The sequence below is a fragment of the Urocitellus parryii genome, chromosome 1, assembly GCF_045843805.1.
Source record: "Urocitellus parryii isolate mUroPar1 chromosome 1, mUroPar1.hap1, whole genome shotgun sequence".
NCBI classification, from domain to species: Eukaryota; Metazoa; Chordata; class Mammalia; order Rodentia; family Sciuridae; genus Urocitellus; species Urocitellus parryii.
Window position 1 is genome coordinate 104,694,953 of NC_135531.1, and position 23,440 is coordinate 104,718,392.

Below are 23,440 nucleotides of genomic sequence, written 5' to 3' on the forward strand. Positions count from 1 at the left end.
TGAGTTCATAACTTCAAAAAATTTTCACTCCATATTAAAAATGCCTTCCCATACATAATTATATTTGTTGAAAAAGGTATTACCATACTAGAAACATTTATTCCCTAGGAAAATTTTATCTATAAAGATGTTATAAAGATGTTGTTCCATACTCATCAAGTTAATCAGGTTCCTGGTTATTATTAAGGCTAAAGCTAATATTGAAGGCTTTTCTGTGGTAAGTTCATTAAGATTTTATGGCTGTATGAATTCTCTGATGTACAGTGAGTTGTGACTTCTGAATGAAGGCTTTCCCACATATCACACATTGATAGGGTCTTTCCCCAGTATGGATTCTCTGATGTAAAACAAGGTCTGACTTCTGGGAAAAGGCCTTTCCACATTCAGCACACATATAAGGTTTCTCCCCTGTATGAATTCTCTGATGTCCTGGGAGGTGAGACTTCTGAGAGAAGGCTTTCCCACATTCAGTGCACACATAGGGTTTTTCTCCAGTGTGAATTCTCTGATGTCCAATGAGATGTGATTTCTGACAGAAGGCTTTACCACATTCACTACACGTATAGGGTTTCTCTCCAGTATGTGTTCTCTGGTGTATGATGAGCTGTGACTTCCGGGAGAAAGTCTTCCCACATTCAGTACATTCATAGGGCTTCTCCCCAGTATGAATTAACTGATGTGTAATGAGTTCTGTCTTTCTGCTGAAGGCTTCTTCACATTGAGCACACTTGTAGGGTTTCTCGCCAGTGTGAATTCTTTTATGTATAATGAGGTGGGACTTCTCACAGAAGGCTTTTCCACATTCAGTACACTCATATGGCTTCTCTCCAGTATGAGCTCTATGATGTATAATAAGTTGTGACTTTTGGGAAAATGCTTTCCCACATTCTCTACATTTATAAGGTTTCTCTCCAGTGTGAATTCTCTGATGTATAATAAGGGGTGATTTCTGGGAGAAGGCTTTCCCACATTCACTGCACTCATATGGTTTTTCCCCAGTATGAACTCTCTGATGTATAATGAGGGATGATTTTTGAGAGAAGGCTTTCCCACATTCAGAACATTCATAAGGTTTCTCCCCAGTGTGAGTTCTCTGGTGTACAATGAGATGAAACTTTTCACTGAAGGCCTTTCCACATGCACCACAATCATATGGTTTCTTTCCAGTATGAATTCTTTGATGTACAATAAGCTGTGACTTCTTAGCAAATGCTTTTCCACATGTAATACAGACACAGGTTTTCTCCTTAGTTTCAACATTCTGATATTGGATAAGGGATTGTTTATTGCTGAAAATGTTTTCACATTGATCATCATCACAGAGTATTATCCCATTGTGAATTCTCTCAAGATCAGAATTGGATGCACTGTGACTAGATAATTTTCCAAAGCCCAAACTCTCATTAAGGTTTTTTCTTGAATTACCCTTATAAAAATTTGGTAGGCCAATATTTGGTTTTAAGTTCTTTTCAAATGTATTATATTTGTGAAGTTTTTGTTCTGATGTATCTTGTTCTATGTACTCATCAAATACTCTTCCAAATGCATTATATTTATGACCCGATGCCTCAGTTGCTATATTGCTACTGACAAATGTGACTTGCCTGAAAAGTTTGTCTTGATTTCCCTGACAACTCTGCAGCTGGCTATCTCGTTGGCAGACTTTTAATATGGAGTAAAATGATCCATCTTTTGTGACTCCTCTCAGTATCTTATTATGGAAGGAAACAGTCTTCAAAATATATGATTGAGAGTTATGAAGGTTACTCTTCCTTTCTAAAAGAAGGAAAGATAAAATCAAAAAGTCATAAAGAACAATTAAAAGAGTCAAAGTAGCAGAACAAATGGATAATCCAACATAATGAATTTAGACTATGAGTTCATGGTCTGGCATCTCAGAAAATAGTCCAGCATGATTGAGTGAATAGATAAAGTATTGAAGAGAAAGTATTCATATAAAACCTAGACTTGAAGGAGACAGAAAAGAGACTTTGATCTTGAATTATTCTTCCAGGATATTCCTATTTCCCCTGTTTTCTGAATAGAAATTATTTTCACTTTTTGTATTCTTTTTCTTATCAACTATTTGTTATTTATAAATTAACCATTATTCTGCCACCACTTCAAAGAAACTAGGTCTCTTATGTATTTAAAATACTTTAACTCTCCTCAGTTTTCCTGACTAACAACTAAAACAAACAACAGAGAAACCCAAGTACTGCTATAGATTCAGTATCAGATTCATACCAAGAATAAACATGTGAATTTAACTACTTTCAATAAAATGCCTACTATATGCATCAAGTGAAACTAGCGAAGTTCTCCCAGAAAAGCCATATCTTATTAATTCCAAGGTTTTATGAACAGCTCTCTTCCACAGCTTCCCTTCATCCTCTTCCTTCAATCTCAGCCCTTATGTCATTCAGAGCAATCATAGCTGCATACTCAAAAAAATGCCTTTTGAAATTCTGCCACATCTCTTTAGATTCTAAATTTTTTCAGAGCCTTAAAATATAGTAGCTGTATTTGTTATTTAATTGTGTATTCATGTACCCAGAGGTCTTACCTCTTAAAGTACTTAAACTACTCTTACATACTTGTAAGGGCTTTGTTTTCTGTTGCCTGTATAGCTCTTTCACATCATAAAAGGCATAATTACATTATTTACACACAAATAACCATATACATGTTTATAAATATGGGGGGGGGGTTAAAGAAGAAATAGCTTTCCACAAAAGGCTCACATTACTTTTAGTTATTTCTTAAATGCTTACTAAATGCCTATAATTATTGGTTGAGTAAATATTAAATTCTCAGCATAGGAGCAAAGAATAGATTTCAATAAGAATAATATATAAGCCTCAGTCACCAAACAATTAAAATCAAAACAAACTGATATTGCACTTTCCTTGTCTCTCATGTGCATGATTTCCATCTGGATAGATCCAATTTGGTATTTCTCTCTTTATGATCCATGGATCTTCTCCTTGTTCCAACTTTGAGATGACATCTGGTTTGGAAACTGGATGTCCTATTAAATGGAAATCAGGAAGGAAATGGATTGACTGCACTGAAGGAAGAAGAGAAGGTACAATTTCAGGTGTTCTAAAATGAAGTTGTCTATTTAGCCCTCAACAAAGTGATGACCTCCATTTGCAAACATATGAAGGTCATGAAAATTCATATGTATCAGGAACCAACTAAACACAGTAACTGATAAAGAAAGGCACTTGATTATACAACTGGATTATACAGGGAAGCCATACTTACCCATTGAGGCCAGATGGCTGAAGTTCTCCAGCATCACATCCCTATACAGGGTCCTCTGAGCAGGATCCAATTGCTGCCACTCCTCCTGGGTGAAATCCACAGCCACATCTTTGAATGATACTAACCCCTGTAACAGTACATTCCTATTCAATGTGAAGTGATCATTTTCATCATTACTACTATAGTATACAAAACTATACCCACATCATAGTTTTTGAGAGAAACAATGTAAAGCTCTATTTTTAGCAAGAAAAATCAGATCAGGAAAATGAAGAGATAAACCATAAAATGCCTATCTAATATATATATGGTAATTTAATAAATGATAAAGATAGCATTCAAGTAACTGGGAGGAAAAAAGATTATTCCATGAATGCTACCGAAATGGCTGGTACAATCAATAGAATAATATTAAAGCAATATGTTATTGGTTGAAATGTTTCTCCTAAAAATAGATATGCTGAACTAACCCCTAATACTGCAGAACATGGCTTTACTTAGAAACAGAGTCCTTGTAGATATAACTAAGTATATGAAGTCATTAGGGTTGGATCCTAGTCCAATATATTTTATGTCCTTGTCAGAAATAGAAATTTGAGCAGACAAGGACAATGGGAAGATGATGCAAAGAGATGCAGAAAAAAAATGGCCATGAAAAAGTAAAGGAAAGAAACCTGGAATAGATTCTTCCTTCACAGTCACATAAGGAAATAACCCTGAAGACATCTTGATTTTGGACTCCAAGCCTCCAAAACTAAGGCAATAAATTTATGTTATTTAAGTTAACAAGTGTGTGGTGCTCTGATATGGCAGCCCAGGAAAACTAATACATTATATCTTATACCTTAGAAAAGACAATAAAATAAATTGTGATGGAAAAAAATTTAAACTCTAAGATGTCCTAGAGATCATAAAGTCAGAAAAAAGAAAAACTTTTTATTTACAAGTATAGGGCAGAGAAGTCCTTTTGAAATACCAACATAAAAAAATAGAAAATAAAAGAAAAACCACATTTACAGAATCATACAAGACCAGTGCACTAGACACTAATTAACTGAGTCTCATTTTTGTGGGAAAAAGATCTTAGCTTCCTCCAAACCTAACTGTTCTTTTATAGACATGCAACAGCTAGCAATATAATGAAATATACCAATTACAATAGTAACAAAAGATAAGATATCTCAAATAACAGGTACAACAAGAAATGTGCAGAAAACATTTATGAAGAAAACTACAACAAAGTTGCATGCCATCAAAATAAATGATTTAGGTAAGTAGAGAGCAATATAGTGTCTCTGGAGGGAAAACTGTAACTTATGTCACCATTATTTTCACAATAGTTGTCATCTAATAGTGAAAAATAATCTAATAGTGGAATGATTTGTTATTATTTTAAGCTACTTTTCAGGATATTTCCTAAATATTTATTTTCTAAATACTCCATTGTTATTAAGTGTTGCTTTCAGAATGAAAACAAATGAAGTATTGTTTCAAATATCAACACTTCCCTTCTTCAAAGCCTCGGTGGTTTCCCTCCTAGCACATGGAATTAGTCTCAGCCATCTCAGTTGTAAACTTTTTCTCCTCCCACATATGGTTCCCTATGCACACCGCCAAGCTGCCAAGCACTTTGCCCATGACAGCCCCATTTAGTTTCCTATTGTACATATGAGAAAACTGAGAACTGTAGTCATTAAGAAACTACTGGCCAAAGATTATATACAGAAAATATGATTGATTGATTAATTTTCAGATTTATAAGATTTACTCTGAGTCACCAGCTTGGTTCTTTACTATTCACTTCAGACTGCCTCCTTGATATGGAAAACATCATCTTTCAAGTTCTATCACTTCAGTCCCATGCATAGGCAACCTCTCCATGCAGCTCTTACCTCTTCAGTTTTCCTCAAATCCTCAGCTTTCCTAAAATTATTTTGTACCTGCTACTTTCACAAATGCTGCCTCCCATCCTCACCCCATTTCCTTCATAACTCAGAGGTCAATAATCCTTTAAGCCTCTTACCTGCCTCCTTACAAAGCTGTTGGCTCCTCCTCTCTGTGATAACAGCACACTGCTTGTTCCCTGCCTGTTACAGAGCTTTTCTGTGTTAACCCATCTCTTCATGCCACTTTTCTTAGAAGTGCTATCAGTAAAGAAGAATGCCTAAATTTTCTTGAGATATTCAACAGCTACCCAGTGCCTATGGCATAAATTGAGTGCTTGAGAAAAAATGTGCTGAAAATGAATGAAGATTATAAAATTTAAAATAACTAAAACTCATGGTCAGTTAAAAGTAGTTTTGGGGCTGGGACTGTAGCTCAGTGGTAGCGCACTTGCATCACATGCATGGCCCTGGGTTTTATCCTCAGCACCACATAAAAATAAATAAATAAAAATAAAGATATTGTGTCCATCTCCTACTTAAAAAAAATTTTAAAAAGTAGTTTTGTACAGCAGTCTGTCATACTCTTTTGATCTGAAAAGTAGTAACTTGAGAAAGATAGAATGTAGAATATAGAGGAAATACATTCTTATAGCAAAATGTATGTTATAATTCTAGCATTCTGATTGTGCTTTATTAGTGTTATTCAAGTGCTTAATATACTAAATAGATATGTATTTTGTTAATCATGAGAAAAATATGGTGTACAATTGGTGAAAATTTATACTTTTGTCATGTGTAAATAATTTTTACAGCTTGGGTGGCTGGGAGAATGGAAATGCCATTTAGAGAAGAAAAGCGGCAGAGAATTGGGGCAAGTGTTAGAGGGAGAAAGGAAGGGGAGAGGCAGAAGCAATGCCTTCACTTCTAGATGGTACAGAAGATGAAGCCCTCTTCCTGAAGGAACAAGCACTAATTCAGCTAATTAGCCAGGGTAGTTGGATTTATTGGGCTAATAAAAAAATCTATTCTTATTCTTTAAAGCAGTGCTAACTAAAAGGAATATAAAACTAAAGAGAAAAACTATTTTAGATTTTCTAGAAGTTATATCCAAAAAGTTATTTTTAATATTTTATATTTATCCCTGTATACTGCCTCAAATATCATTTCAATATATAATTAGCTTTAAAAACTATTAAGTGGGTTTTCTGGAATTTTATCTTCAAATTTCAGTACATATTTAACACTTAAAGCATTTTAATTCAGACTAGCCAATTTCAAGTGCTCAATACTGAAAGGTTAATAAAATAGGTACTTGTCACTCCGTTTTTCTGTATGCTTAACAAAACACTGTTGAAATCCTGAGAACTGTTTGCTAATCTTGTTCCCAAAATGTGCTGTCCCCAACTGCCAAACTGCAGAATGCACTCCCTTACTCGGTTGCAGGCAAACTGCCCACTCGCCCTGACCCGTCAATGAACTTCCCTTCCTGCCCTCTCCAAGAAAAGTATATAAGCTCTGCTTAAGCTCTTCTCAGGGCTCTATCTCTCTTTGCTCTAGTGAGCTCTGAGCCCCAGCATGCTGGTCCCCAAATAAACCCTTTGCTGTTGCATGAGGCAGTCTCTTGGTGGTCTCTTCCTCTGACATTTTGCCGGTCCCTTACAATACCACATGTAACCACTAATGGCTACCATATTGAACAATAAAACTCAGTGCTCCTGACATCTAGGAAGAAAAATGAACTCATCTTTTTGCAACAGAACTCAGTTGTTAAGTTCTACCGTAAAATACGCAAAAAGACTACTAATGTAAAAGCTGATTTCAAGATTTGACAATCACAATGATGAGATAATAACAGCTAATGCACACAGTAGTGTGGGAAGCCATTCTAACACGTGATTGGGTGCCTCCCGTTAAGGGCCTGAGGCACTTTGGCTAAGTCGAAGTTTTCCCGACCCTTTCCTGATGAGAGAGCCCATCCGTGTGGGGGTGTGCCTGACCACTGACCCCAGGGACCCAATCACTGACCCTGACCTTGGAGTGCAGCCCCCCCTCAACCTTCATTGGATGGAATTCTCCCCTGAATCTCTTGTTCCCCAATAAAAGGCTGGTCCCCGGCGTGCTCACTCTCTCTCTCCTGCTAGCCCTGAGTAATCCCTGCTGCCCTACTGGGCAGTTTGGAGGAGCGAACCAGAGAGGGGAACCGTCTCGGACCTAGCAATAGAAATAAGGTAACTGAGTCTTGTGTTTTATTTCGATCTCTTCTAACTAACTTTATGCCTAGAACCTCATTAATGAAACCACTGCGCAGGCCGCATGGTAGACAGTAGAAACCACGTTCCAGTTATAGTTCCAGGCATGCTGCCTGCTTACTTAATTCTCACAACCCTATGAGGACTACCATCTCCATCGTTACAAATGAGGAAAAAGTTCCAGGCTACCAGGCCAGAAGAAATATTATGCATCTGATAAAACAACAAAGAAGAATGCTATGTACTGACATGGGCAGATAAACAAAATGTATGTGAAAATCTTATACTGGACAGAAAGTCGAAAACCAGGTTGTGAACAAAATGTTCACTATAACATCATTTTTTCAAAAGGAACATACAAGAAAATAGGAGGCATTAAGATTTGCAGGATTAGAAATAATAACACTGAATATTTCAGGGAAAGGAGGCACTAAGTTAAATAGACTCTGTTTTTAATTTTTATTTTCTTATATAGTTTAAAATTTTTATACCATGCAGAAGGCGAGTGTTGATAAAAAATTAACACATATTTTTAAAAATGGAAGAGCAGAGAAGAAACAATCAAACTGGAGAGTAATTCTACAAATTCTGAAACCACAACAAAGAACACAGAGCACAGGGAGTTCTGCCCTCCAAACCTTTGCCAGTTAAATATAATTTAAGAACTATTTTTTTTTTTTGAGAGAGACTTAAGTATTTTGGAAGAACATTCAAAATGTGTCTATCTTAAATTATCTAGATTCTACCTCTGGATAAAGTTAGACTCTAGAAAGTCTTTATAATCATTTTCTCCTTTAAGGCAGGTGTTGACAAATTTTTTGTAAAGATAACATTTTTGACATTGTAGGCTATCCAGTCTCTGTTGTAACTACTCAACCCCACCACTGCAGCTGGAAAATAGGTGTGGATAATATATCAACAAATATGACTGTGCCTCAGTAAGACTTTGTTTGCAAAAAAAATTGGAGTACTGGATTTGGCCACAAAATAAAATCCAAGTGTTTGGCTAAAAAATTATCATACCTCCCATTCTAAAAAACATAATTTTAAGACACATGTATTGGTATATTTACCAAAGGAGTGTTGAACACTGTGTACCTAGAGACAGACCCAAAAATAGCCTTTTTTTTCTTTTTGTCTCACACAGCAAGAAATATTTTCTTCCCATAGGAAATTGATCTGCTTTAGTGAAATGCAAATCATGAAATCATATAACTTATGATGTCTATTTCTGTAAGAAGGGACAGAAAAATTGATATGAATTTAGAAAAACAGTTTTGAGCCAGGTTTCTACATATTACTCAGCAGCTCTTTCTAGGTCTTGATCTTTATTATTCCTACCTTTACCCTAAGCTAAATTTTAAATACTTGTGCTTTTCCATTTGACTGTGTAGAAAACCAAGGTGGTAAATGTTTAAAAAGCAACTTACCTGGGACTTCATTTTCTGCTGTCTTCCACAAGAGCAGATGCCTGAAAAAACAAAACTGGTGATCAGAGTCAAAATTTCACAGTCCAAATCCAGAATGTAGCACCGCATTCAGCATTCTAGAAACCACCACCATGAAAAGTAAGGTGGGTAATGGTCCACCTTGTGGGAGAAGGTTGAAGGTTATTTGAACCTTACAGAACTATCAGCAAACACCATTTGGAGAAGGTATTAACCATTAACTTTTATTTGTTTTGTGACTTTAATATGATCAGAAAAAACTCAAGACACTTTTTTTTTCTTTTTAAAACTTCATTTCATGTAAGGATATGTGTTCAGTTGATTTACTAAGAGTATATTGTTCCTCCTGGAAACCAGCAATTCTACTTAATAATCATGGGTAGTTATTTCCTAAGGGTTCAGATATTTTTCCCAAACCTAGCAAACCCTCTTGCCAAATCAATATTGATGAACTAAAATGTTAATTTTAAGATATTTTCTGCTGAAATTTTTATTGCTGATTTTCAACAGTGTGTACAAAAATGGTAATAAGTTGGATCCACCGATAAAAGGAAATATTCCACAATGCAGGATGGTACAAACCTGGTAAATAAGTATCAGTCCCAGGAAGAGTCATGAGTACAGGGCTAAACTGGTTCAGAGCAAGTGGAGCTTCTATGAGAGGGAGACTATTTTATATAGGGTATCCCAGGCTTTATTAAAACAGACCTGGAAGGAAACAAGACAGCTATTCATATCCTGAAACTCAATGTCTCTTGAGTAAAATATAAGATGATTTCAATGAAAGAGGGGAGCTGAAATTACACTTTTCATAATAATCCTCTCTCTTCAGGTTTCTTTGGTTTCGCTAAATGACCATTTCTGAGGAAAGGCATGAGATTATGGGGGACAATGGGAGACTGAGAAGAGGTGACCAGAGCTTGACTTCTACTCAACAGCTGCCTATGATTGGAAATTTAATGTAAAGGAGAGCCTTTCTTAGTAAATAGCGGCTACTAGGTCGCCCTGACTCTATCATTGTTTCTTCCAAATTTCTGAACCCCTAGCAATCACATGCTCCATATTGACTCCCCCATCCTTTAGTCCATAGCCCCCCACCAAACAGATTCCTCAGAGCGATCTAAGTCATTGTACCCTGTTAGCCCTCCTTCACATCATTCCTGACCCCACAGACACCCCGTCATTCCCCAATTGTTAATCAAACAGCTCATCCATCCCTGACTCAGAAATGAACCCGACACTAACCATACGCACCTCCCACCCCGTGATTTCATAAACCTCCCATCACAGACCCGGACTGACGCGTCCCTTCCCATTATCAATCCCACCGACTCACTCATCACTGGACACGTTCCTCTTCTGACCCCCAGCTCGATTATCAGGTCCCGAAACGCTCATCACGGCTTAACCGGGATGGCTGTCACATCCAAAGTAGCAACTCTCCCGCATCCTGTCGGTGAGCACCTAGCCGGGCTGCGGAGCCTGCGCCTTTCCGTACCAGGCGGCTTTGTTCAGCAAGCAATATGGCTGCTCCCAATTGCTCTTTGGCAGGGAGCCGCCATCATGAAAGTCAGATAGGTTCCGTACAAACACCGGATTGGCCTGGAACTGGGCTGTACCACCACGCTAGAGAAGGGGGGGAAGAGGGTGAAGAAGACTACCATAAGAACAAATGAACTGCGCATTTGTGCAGAGAGATTTTAAGCGGACACTAGGAAGGAGTTTGATTCTTTTGTTGAAAGAGGAATAATTTGGAACGGTAAAATATTTTCTTTAGCGCATCTACACATACGTGTTTGGTGAAGTCCTCTCCCGGGTGATACCACATTTGGGACCAAAATCTGGGTGGAGAAGGGATAAATAGTCTCATCAAGACTTTAGTTATTCTAATACTAATGATAGGGAATTGTTCTAGGGGAAATTGCAAGTGCAATTTATAGTTATATATTTATTTATCATAATAATAAAATTTGGGGGGCAGAATGAAGGAGAAAGAGGATACTTGAGAGAGTTAGGGAAAAAGAGGCTGAAAAACTAGGACAAGGAGAAGCAGAGAATTTGACTAACCAGCAAAGGAGAGGGAGGCTAAGAACAGATTGGCAATGGGGGGGGGGGGGGGAGAAGGGAGAGGAGAGAGGAGGGGGGAGGAGAGAGAAGAGAGAGGAGAGAGATATGCAGGGCAAAAAGAAATAAAAGGTGTAGGAGATAGATAGGTGTAGGAACAGAAATGGGAAGCTAAGGGAACAAACTGCAGGAGACTGGGAGAGAGATTGCGATTCAAAATAGACACTACAAAATAGGGAAAGAAAATGAAGGGAAGTATTGTTGAGAATTTTAACAAAATTTTTAGAAAATGTGATTTAAAAAAGAAGAAATGAAACACTTGATGCAAAAAGAAAATACTAAAATTGTTATATTCACCGTTAGTCCTTACATAGAGCATTTATACGTTTTAGAGATTCACTGTTAGGGGACAGATAGGTGAGGACGGTGGGAACATGAGATTAAAAGAATAATTTCATAAAATGGGCCTGCTATGCTGACCCCTGCATGCTTTCTTTTCTAAGAAGCAATCAACCTGCAGCCCTGCCTGGTGTAAATGGACAGTCTATGTCACATTCCTCAGCAAGCTACCTGTTATCTGTAGGAGAAATGCAGGACCCAAATAATGTTGATATTAGGACCCCAAGTAACCCTGAAGGGAGAGACTTTTGGGACTCTTTCATAGACCAGATCCTGAAACTCAGGGAGTTGAGGATAATCCTTTCAACCATAAAGCTTGTGAGACTTTGTTTAAGAATCAGAACCAATCAGCATGAGCCAAGGTGACCTAGAGTTGTCATGGCAGCAGGTATTTGAAATTCTGATGTCATCCTGCTTTGAGTCAAAAGTTGAAAGGTGGACCTGGGCAGGACTCAGGAAAATTATCCTGGATTCCCAAAAAAACTGGAGTGCAGGCGAGGCAAGGTGACTTTCCTTTCTGAGAGGATCCAATCTTTTCCTTGAAAGTGTTCCCTTTTCCTATCCATTCAATAAAGTCACTGTCTGGTATTTTGAGCAAAATGTCTAAAATATTTCTGAATTGATGGCAAGAATCAGGGTTTGAAGTGGGGGAGGGGTCTTTGCTCTTCCTCAGTTTCCCTGAAGGCTTGAGCCCTGTAACAACTTGAATAGACATGTTTTCTAGCTTTCATATGGGCCACGATTTTTGGTATGTAATTAAATAAGGAGCAAGTTTACATTTAGCAATTGTATTTCTCATGTCCAATAAAAAATCTGAACTTAGATAAGAAAGACTTTATTTAGAACGACATGGAATAGGAAGAATGCTCCAATTTCAAAATTCTGAAAGCATCTCAATATCAAACAAAAATGCTTTTTTATGGGGATGAGTAAGAAGAGTTAGCAGGAACTTTGTGGGGGAGGAGGAAAAGGTGGAGGTGTGCAGGTGGCAAAACCAGGGCATTTCAGTGGGAATGGTTGTTATGGTTGTGGGATTCTGAGCATAAGCAGTTAAGGGGAGGCAGGATGTTCAGCAGTCTAATGCTTTGGTGTGTCTTAAAATTCTCATGTGAGCCAAAGCTAGAGAGAGAAGAAGAAGCTAGAGGAGAGAAGCCTGACTAAAATTTGGTCACGATGGAGAAGAAGATAAGAAATGTCTGATTGTGAGCATGTGATCACTCACTTCGATTTAAACTTCCATAGTTCTATTGATAGTTACTGATTGCTTTTTGTTTAAGGCAATATATATTTGGGAGCACTTCTGTCCAGCTGGATCTTTTCAAAGGATGAGCCCATCTGAGTCTCTGTGACAGGTTTGCCAAACTTTGTTCCACTGGCTGAATCTCAGTCCCAAACTGTCCCAGTTATATACTGAGAACAGTTCTGTTTATCAAAGGAGCCGAAGAGAGCACAACTGGCAATTCCCCTGAAGGCTGAGATCAGAGTTGACTTCAATTCCATTGTGGATTTTGAAACAGCCTCTAAATTACCTCTGGTTCTTCTCAACTGAAGTTTCAGAGCAGGCTTGTTCACCCAGGAACCCACCTAGAGGCAAACCTATCTCATGTCCCTGAATGAATACAGGACTGAAGATTTAATTTTCTGTCATGAACACTGAAAAAACCCTGAGTCTTAGTTTTAGACCCCTTTAAGTCACAGACAGGCAGTATGGCCAGTCCAAGGACCTACCCAGAGACCCAGAGGAAGCCTCCCTATCAACGCATCTGGTAACAGACCTGCCAAAATCTGAACTGTGGAGCCTCATCCCAGAACCAGTCCCACAGATTAAGGTCTCGGAGATAGTTTAGTACATCCCCAAACCACACAGAATCCATGCCCGCAAGAGACCCCTAGTAATTATGCTGTACACTCAACATCAGCACCAACTGCAAACCCTGGGTATAACCCCATCAATTGTAATCCTGAAGATAATTCTAACAGGACATGACTTCAACTAGCCAAAATCAGTCTGTAAAGACCAAAAGAGGGGTTTGCTCCTTCAAATGCACATATATCAATGCAAAGCTATACAGAAAACAAAGTATCAAATAAATATTATACTACCAAAGGAAAGTAAGAGATCTCCAATGTATTATACCAAAGAAATGAAAATATATAAGTTGCCTGAAAAAGTGTTCAAAATGATCATCTTAAGCATAATGATTCGTAAGAAAATAGAGATAACTAAAGGAAATTAGCAAAAAAAATATGAATAAAAGGAATTTAGTAAGCAAAATAGAAACTATAAAACAAACCAAACAGAAATCCTGGAGCTGAAGAAATCAATGATGGAATTTAAAAACTCAATAAAGAGCTTCAACAGCATACTTAATCAGGCTGAAAGAAAGAATTAGTGACTTAAAATCAGGACATACGAAATTAGCCACTTAGAGGAATAAAGAGAAAAAATGTCAAAAAAGGTGAAAAAAGCATAAGAAACTATTATATTTTAGATATGACATGTCCCCTAAAAGATTATATGAGACAATATAAGAATGTTCAGAAGTTAAATGGTTGGGTTATGAGAACCTTAACCTAATTAATACATTAATCAACTGATAGGGGTTAACTGGGTGGTAACTGTAGGTAATTAGGGTGTGGCTGGAGGAGGTGGTTCACTGGAGGCATGCTTTTGGAGCTTACATTTTGTCCTTGCTTAGTGGAGCTCTCTGGTTCCTAATTGCCATGTCCTGAGCTGCTTTCCTCTGTCACATTCTTCTGCCATAATGTTCTGTTTCACCTTGGGCCCAGAGCTATGGAGTTGGCCATCTATGGTTGAGACCTCTGAAACCATGAGCCAAATAAAGTTTTCTATCTCCAATTGTTCTTGTTTGGTCTTTTGGTCACAGTGATGAAAAGGTTGACTAAAACAGGGACTTATGGGAAAACATACACTGTATGGATGGATGAACTATGGGAGTACCAGAGATAAGAAAGTATAGAAAGCTTACTTTATGAAATAGTGTCTGAAAATTGTCCAAATCTTGGGAGGGATATAGATATTTAAATCCAAGAATATTAAAAGGACTTAAAGAAGGATTAATTAAAAAACAGAACCCCAACAATGAAAAACATTTAATTGAATTATCAAAGTGAGAGACAAAAAGAGACTCTTAAAAGCAGTGAGAGATAAAAAATTTATTATACACAAAGGATATAATATATATATATATATATATATTCAATATATCAATATATATTGATATATTGAATATATATTATCAACAGAAACCTTGAAATCAAGAGGGAGATAACATATTCAAGAGCTAAAAACAAATCTGTCAACAAAGAATACTATACCCAGCAAAGCTATCATTTTTTTAAAAAAGGTGTTACAAAGACATTCCAAGAAAAATAAAAGCTGAGCAAGTTTATCACAAGAACAGGTTTATAAGAAATGCTTAAAGGAATTCAAGTTAAAACAAAATGGCTGAGGCTGGCTGTATCTCAGTAGCAGAGTGTGTGCCTAGATCCATGAGGCACTGGGGTCCATCTCAGTACCAATAAAAATAAATAAAATAAAGACATTCTGTCCATCTACAAGTATAAAAAAATTTTAAAAAAAGATTTGAAAAAATTATCAATAAAACATATGGATGTATAAAGCTTACTTTAAGGAATAATAATAAAGAGGAGACAAAGACAAGATACAGAGGCAGGGAACGTGGCAGAGTGGCTCATTGTTCAAGCGGCCACCTTTATTTATACCAATAAGTTACATTAGGTCATTAGTAACATAACTACATTATTGTTGAGAGTATCAGTAAGGTTGCTTATTGTGCAGGTACATTTTAGAGTATGTAATGTTAGTGTAAAGGTCAGGCGAGCGTCGGAGGAAGAGACCACCAAGAGACTGTCTCATGCAACAGCAAAGGGTTTATTGGGGTCCAGCATGCTGGGGCTCAGAGCTCACTTGAATAGAGCAAAGAGCCCTGAGAACAGCTTAAGCAGAGCTTATATACTTTCCTTGGAGAGGGCAGGGAGGGAAGTTCATGGACGGGTCAGGGCGAGTGGGCAGTTTTCCTGCAGCCCGGTGAGGGAATACATTCTGCAGTTTGGCAGTTGGGGACAGCACATTCTGGGAACAAGATTAGCAAACAGTTCTCAAGATTATTAACCTTTCATTAGGAGCTTTGTGTAGCTCTCAAGAAAGTCCATTGTCTGAAGTTACTGTTAGGTGGGCAGATCCAGGAGCACCAGAGCTTGGTGAAACATTGTAGTTATCAAGCAAGCAAGTTCCTTTATTCCCAGGAGTTATATGCTTAAGATTAAGGTTGAAGGCTGATAAGACTCTAGCATGGAGAGCATTCCCATAGCAACCAGGCATCCTAGACACCAAGCATGCCACAGCCATGAAGTCAGCAGGGACCCAGTCCCAAACACAGAACTCCTACACTTACTGGTATACATATATAGTCAGAATATGCTAATAGTCAAAAGGTTGTCTATTCTTAGGTATTAACTATAGTATAAATATTAAAAGATGGCTATATTAAAAATAACTATAGTTATATATAATTGTTTAATAGATATGCATCATAGAAAGATACAAACTGAGACATCAATAATATAAAATGTGGCAGGCAAATTTGTAGAGTTTTTATATGCAAATGCAGTTAAAGTGTTATTTAGTTATGTTATTTATGGTTATATTTTTATTTAAGCCTCACATTAGCCACAAAGCAAAATTTCTAATAGATATACAAAATGTAAATAAAAAGGAATCAAAGCATCCCACTATCAAAACACAACAAACACTAAATAAATAAATAAATAAATAAATGCAAGACTGGAAGAAAGTAGCAAAATAACTATAGTCAGTAAAGAGTTAAAAAGTTGTCAATAGTAAGTGATTTTCTATCAGTAATTACCTATAAGGTTAATAAATCACATTCTGCTAATCAAAATACAGAGTGTCTAAAAGGATAAAACAAAACAAAATTCAACAATATACTGCCTGCAAGACACCCATTTTAGCCTTATGAGAACGCCTAGAGACAGAGAATGAAGGGATGGAAAGAAATTCCCAGGTAAGTATAAACACAAGACTAGTGGTGGCTATATTAATATCAGATAAAACAGACTCTGAGTAAAAAACTAAAAATAATAATAATAATAATAGACAAAAGAAATCATTGTATAAGGATAAAGGGGTCAATTCAAAAGGAAATACCAACCACTAAGCTGTCATTTATAAATATATACAGAAAATATCAATAGATTTTAAAGGAGAGATAGATTTTTAACAGAATAGTAGGGGATCTTAATACTGCCATCCCAACAATTTCTAGGAATTTCTTTCCATCCCTTCATTCTCTGTCTTTGGGTGTTCTCATAAGGCTAAAATGGGTGTCTTGCAGGCAGTATATTTTTGGATTTTGTTTTGTTTTATCCTTTCAGACACTCTGTATTTAATACAAATTATACAGGCAGAAAATCAATAAGCAAGCATCAGCTTATATTCCTGCTGGGATTCTCCAACTGTTTTTTCATTTCAACAATATTTCAATAAATATTTAAAAATCATTATTTGCTAGTTCCATTTTCAGTCTTAATTTGGTGGTTATTTCATGTTATTTTATTTCTTGCTATTAGAATCTTTCTCAATTCAGAACTCTACAGTTTCTATCTATTGATCAAAGTTGACACTGGAAGAAAATTCTATCTTTTATTCCAGAGTGTTAAGGTAAAAAAAGTAATGTGTCAAATATGCAGAACTTTCTTTGTGAGTGTCTTGGGTCATGGATAAATGACCTCAAGATTTTTTTTTTTTTTTTGGTACTGCTTTCCACCCATGTCCCGTGTGGTGGTGGGAATGAGGCTCCCCTTGGTGGAATGGGCTGGCTGAGAAATAAAAGTTAAGAGAAATAAAATGGAGAAAAAAAACACAGTACACTGAAAGTAGTTTCAAAAGAGGGGCAGGACGGGCAAGCTGATCAGATGGATTGAGCTTCTGGATGAAGATGGAGCCTCCACTTGCTTTATTTATATTGAGAAATATCAAAGAACTTCCATAGAATATTCTTCATCAAAATAGGATAAAGGTGGGCTTTCAGTTCCTAAAATGAGGGCTCTTTCTAGCAGAGTGGAGGAAAAGGTCATGTGCATTGAGTGATCTCTTGCCACAGGACAGCCATGGAAAATTCCCAATGCCAGGTCTAGCCCTCCCTGGCTTCCATGCTGAAAAGGTCCTCATGTATTTTATAGATGGCTTCCTGCAACTGTATGTTGAACCCAGGGGTGCTTAACCACTGAGATGCATCCCCAGCTGCTTTTATTTTTTGAGACAGTATAACAAAGTTGCTTAGGGCTTCACTAAATTTGTGTCAAGATCTGTTGAAGTCTGTTTCAGATCAATTTTTCTCTTTCCCTCACTCATTTTTATGTATTTATAAAAATGAAATCCAAGTCCATCTTAAAATAAGACACAGGACAATAATGAAAAGTAGGTTATCAGGGAAAAAAAACAGCTTGTGAGAGCTGGCCAAAGTCTTTGAGATCACCTTGTCTAACTTCCCCAAATGACTTATGGGAAAAATGAGGCCCAGTTTGTGGTGACTTGCTTAGGATCACCCAATGAGTAGGGGATTCACATAACCCTGGTGTTCTTTCAATGATACCACAGAGCTCCTTTCCCTATCTGACAGCCCATCTGAGACTTGTTAGCCCAGCACGTATTAAGCACTTGTATCAATGGCAAATAAAAATGAAGGATACTAGGGGCTTAAATAACATGCTATGAATTTGGCCTGATTTTTCTCCTGTCTTGGCTTTTTATTGGTTTTTAAGACTGGTTGGATTGACTGGTGTGTGCCATGTTGAAGCTCTGACTGTGTTCTGGTCTCTTTGAAATGTCCTAATACATTCTTCCCACCTCAGGGGGAACTAATAGAAACACATACAGGAAACTAAGATGGGAAGTTACCAAAAAGCAATTAAGATAATTTTATATTGTAAAATCTGGAAGAAGAAAATGAAACAAGGGAATGAGAGAGAGAATGAATGGAGAATGAGAGTTGCTATTTTAGCAAGGTGAGTCTGGGAAGACTTTTCCAAGGACAACTATATGTTCCACATCCTGTTGACTGTTTCCTCTTACTATAATACTCTTCCTCCAAATCTTCACCTGGCTGTCTCCTTCTCAATGCTTCAGTGTCTAAGCTTCCAGTGCAAATGTTATCCCCTTTTAATTTTTATTCATTTTCCTCTCATAATTTCCATAACTAAGTATCATTTCCACTTCACAAAATTTTTGTATGGCCTTAACATATAATCTTATCTTCCAATGCCTCTGTAAGAGTTAGATGGGGTTACCCTCTATGAAGACTCTTCAGAGACCACTGAAGATATGCTTTCAGGTGTTATTTCTAAGATCCAGTTATAGTTGGTATCAGTGCCCTCAACTCACTGTTCATAATGATGCAAAGAATTTGCTTATATGGGTTTGCACATCTTTTTGAGGTGTGGTCTGTTCTATTCAGAGGTTCTCAAGCTGGGAAAGTCTCACTTTAGAAAGTAAATATTGGGACCCTGTATGGAAGAAGTTAAGCAGGCAGGAAATATGGGAAGAAATTTATGTGCAGATACCATATTTAGACACATAGGCCTCAGTACATCCCTGACAAATGTGACTTTTTATTAGAGATGCTTACTGAAAGTTCTCATAGAAGAAGAGTTGGGCCCATAGCAAAGAATGCAATAGCATTTTAGAGAATATCAGGCAGAATTTTTATGTTCTGATATAATACTTTGTATACAAATTATTTTAAAGATGTCTTCCCTACTCCCCAAAGGTCTTTCTCTGAGGCCTGCTTGATTCTCAGTGAATATAGTTCAGGTTTTATGGAGGCAATAAAACAGGAGTTCTAGAGATATAGTAAAAGGTTGCAAATTTGTATGTCTTTGCAAGATAAAAAAAATGAAACATAATTAATGTCACTAACATAGCTTGAGTTAGGCCAGTGACATAATAAGGACAGTGAAATTCTAGAGAAGAGGATAGAAATCCTCTGTACAATCAGAGGCAGAGAACCTGCTATGCAAATGAAGTTTAAATGCATGAATGTAGGAATTAACAGCCTACAGCTGGAAAAGAGAATGATAAAGGGGACATACATTATCTAAGAATACACTGTCAGGATTTCATATATAGTTGAAGAAACAGAAATTGAGGATTAAAATAGGCTTCTTAAATTCATACAATCTGTAAGCAATGGAACTAGGATTAAAACCTAAGAAGATCTGGATTTAGACTCAGTTTTCCACAACATCAAGCTCTTGGTGAGGTAGAGTAAAAGGGTGAAATGGGCAAGAAGAAGAAGTTTCAATTCTGACATCCTGGATCCATTCATAGATAGGTCACTTTATAATCCTGAAATGCAAAAAAATAAAAATAAAAATAAAAAAATAAAAGGCCACATTTATTCAACCTAATCAACACATCTATCTTTATATATGAGAAATTTTACATCTAAATTTAGGAGTAAAGGTCAAGTTCCCTCCAAGTTCAGTCTCAGGATATTGATACTTTAAGTCTAAGTTCTCTTCATTTCCTCTACAGGGAATGAATACATGGCAAAAGTTATGTTAGTATAACATTAACAATACTACCATATGTCTGATTAAGTAATAAAGCCTAATATGTATTATAACCAGGAACACAGAACTTCAAAACAGCCTGTATATGTAAATTGTAAATTGATTAGGCTAATCATTTGGTTCCCAATTTTAAAGTGTTTATATGCCATAGTGAAAATGCCTATTATTTGTATATTAAGACTTTCTATTTTCCTTATAAAAATTATAACATTAGGGGCATGATATTTCTTTAAAAATTTTTGTTTTTGACTGAGATGTACTATGAAAACTCATCAAATCAATGGAATATCTAATATGGCTTGAACTGACCCTGAAGGCTTTTGAGCCCATTCTTATCATTTCATTACTCTATGAATTCTCTTGTATGCTGTGAGTTGTGACTTCTGAATGAAGGCTTTTCTACAAATAGAATACCGGTAGGGTCTTTTCCCATGGATTCTCTGATGTAAAATGAGGTATGACTTCTGGGAAAAGGCCTTTTCACATTCAGCACACATGGGGTTTTTCTCCAGTGTGAATTCTCTGATTCAATGAGATGTGATTTCTGACAGAAGGCTTTACCACATTCACTGCATTTATAGGGTTTCTCTCCAGTATGTGTTCTCTGGTGGATGATGAGCAGCTACTTCAGGGAGGTCTTCCCACATTTGGTACGTTCATGGGGTTTCTCCCCAGTATGAATTATCTGAGGTATAATGAATTCTGACTTCCTGAGGAAGGCTTCCTCACACTGAGCATAGGATTTCTCACTAGAGTGAATTCTTTTATGTATAATGAGGTGGGAACTTCTCACAAAAGTCTTTCCCACATCCAATACATTCATATGGCTTCTTTCCAGTATAAGCTTTATGATGTACAATAAGTACATCCTGCACTGATTACACTCATATGGTTTTTCCCCAATGCAAATTCTCTGATTTACAATGAGGGATGATTTCTGAGAGAAGGCTTTTTCACATGCACCACAATCATATGGTTTCTCTCCAGTATGAATTCTTTAATGTATAATGACCTGTGATTTCTTAGCAAATACTTTTCTACATTCAATACATACACAGTCTTCTCCCCTGTTTCAATATTCACATATTGAATACCAATTTTTTTTTTAACTGCTGAGAATCTTTCTGTACTAAGTACCCCTGCAATGTTTCACTCCATCATACTCAAGAGCAGGGAGGAGTGTAGCTGGGTGTTCTCCAACATACTCATTGGTATTTTTTCTGATATAACTTCTATTAAAACAGAGTAAGTTCATATTAGGTTTCAAGATTTTTCCAAGTGAATCATTTATACAGTCTTTGTCTTGAAGAATCTAAGTCTGGGAAGTCATGAAATCATTTTCCATATGCATTATATAAATGGCTTGATGTTTCAGTAATTGTTTTGTTATTAATAAGTGTGACTTACCTGAGAAGTCTTGATTTTCCCTCTCTTCAGCAGGTCATCTTCTTGCCAGACTTCTAAAAGTGAATATAATGCATAATCTCCTGTGACACTTTCTAATGTCCCCTATGGAAGGAAACATCTGTGAATACATCCAGTTGAATGGAATCAAATTTACTTTCCCTGTCTGAAAGAATGAAGAGAAAAAATAAAACATACAAAATTGAAGATGTGAGGCAGTACAAATGGATTGTAGGATAGACCAGGAGTACAATGAATTGGGAGAGAGCAGGACTATCTCAATTCCAGTAAAACACATACATGTTTCAAGTGAATAAATAAGGATGGATGTTATTTTCATTAATGGTGGTATGAGGTAGTCACAGAATGATTCTCCTTAGAAAACAAGTACAAAACTGAATAAAATAATATAAAAAGTTACAAAAAGCACACAAATTGAAAAGTGTTTAATTATTAAAAACATTTCTTGAGTAAGAATAGAAGAGTTCATGGCATTATTTCTTAGGATTTTCCCATAAACAAACAAACAAAGATATCAACAAAGACAAACTATGGGGGGTGGTGGGGGGACAGAGATGTTAAATTTGAGTCCAAGTAATTTTCTCTAAAACAAAAACAACAATCATTATAAGAACAAGAAGAAACAGATACCACAAAATGTTTTCTTAAATGCACCCCCAAATGCAAAATGACATGAAAATGTGATCATACCCAGAAACAAAATCAGTCCATAGAAAAAAAAATTCAGGAAGGTTTATATTGGTTTTAGCAAACAGCAACTTCAAAGAAAATATTGTGAATATGCATGAAAAAATATACAAATTTCAACTAAAGAGGCAGTAAAGAAGAAATTTTGAGAGTAATAGAATTCTTCCATATCATTATTGTGATGGTACTTAAATGAGGCTGTGCCTTTGTCAAGATTTAAAAGAGCAAAAATTTGGGCTGGGGTTGTAGCTCAGTGGCAGAACACTCACCTAGCATGTGTGAGGCCCTGGGTTCGTTCCTCAGCACCACATATAAATAAATAAATAAAAACAAAGGTACTGTATCCAACTACAACTAAAATAAATATTAAAAGATATATAGCTAAAAATAAAAGATAGCAAAAATTTATGTTAACATAAAAATAAAAGAACTAAATGGAAATTTTAAAGCAGAAATAAATTTTTTGCCACATGAATTAATATAAAGTTTCTATGTTCTTCCTGGAAAAAAGTCAATATTAACTTGAATTAGGTTACAGGAAATTAAAGATCATATGGAGAACACACACCCCACATGGGGGTGAGGGGAGAGAATTACAGCTAAAATCTCCTGAGAAAAGTTAAAATGGCATGCTAAAATATTATTTTAACACAAAAGAAGCAGCAGCAAAATCAGAATGAAAACCAACAGAGATTAAATAAATAGCAAAATGGCAAACATAAATCAAAACAATAATTATATTAATTGGAAATGCAGTAATACCTCAATAAAAAGAAATTTCAGGCTGCATAAAAAAGTAGAAATTAACTACATTTTGTAAAAAGAATTGTTTTAAGCTCACAGACAAATAAAATAAAAAAAGGATGGAAAAATATTCTTGCAAATTGTAACATAAGAGAGTTAGTATAGTTATGTTAATAGCAAATATATACATGTAAAGAAAATAAATAATATTAGAAACAAGAAGGAACATTGCAAGATTGCAAAAGAATGAATACAGAATACAGCAAAAAGATATAACAATTATAAATGTATATTTACCTACTAACAAAACCTCATAACACATGAAGCTAAAACTTACAAAAATGAAAGGAAAAATACACAAATAAACATTATGAGTGTAGATTTCAATACCCTTCAATATATTTTATTAACCATGCATGAAGCAAGTATAAAAAAGTAAATATCAACAATCCTGGTTTAATCAATGTCTATATACATATAGCAAATAATAACAAAATATACAGTTATTTCAAGGAGACATGTATCATTCACCAGAATAGACAATAAGGTGGGTCAACATGTAGCAAAACTTTATATGGATGGAAATCATGCAGAGTGAATTTTCTAACCATAGTAGATTTAAATTAGAAAT

The 23,440-nt window shown here is 36.2% G+C and overlaps 1 protein-coding gene across 1 annotated transcript; it reads right to left on the reverse strand.

The window, feature by feature from the left end:
* Positions 1–226: 226 nt before the first annotated feature.
* On the reverse strand, positions 227–10,301 carry LOC113196543 (uncharacterized). The gene is made up of 5 exons (XM_026408503.1): positions 10,190–10,301; positions 8,836–8,876; positions 3,271–3,397; positions 2,905–3,031; positions 227–1,772 (listed from the first exon to the last, which is right to left on the reverse strand). Exons 1-5 carry the CDS (start codon positions 10,191–10,193, stop codon positions 227–229), a joined length of 1,845 nt encoding a protein of 614 aa, XP_026264288.1. The 5' UTR covers positions 10,194–10,301.
* Between the last annotated feature and the right edge of the window lie 13,139 nt (positions 10,302–23,440).

Excerpts from the sequence above, each read along its gene's own strand:
- LOC113196543 (XM_026408503.1), bottom strand. Across the intron at positions 3,032-3,270 it reads CAGCCATCTGGCCTCAATGG|GACATCCAGTTTCCAAACCA; the intron begins GTAAGTATGGCT and ends TCCATTTAATAG. Across the intron at positions 1,773-2,904 it reads GCACATGAGAGACAAGGAAA|GAAGAGTAACCTTCATAACT; the intron begins GTGCAATATCAG and ends TCTTTTAGAAAG.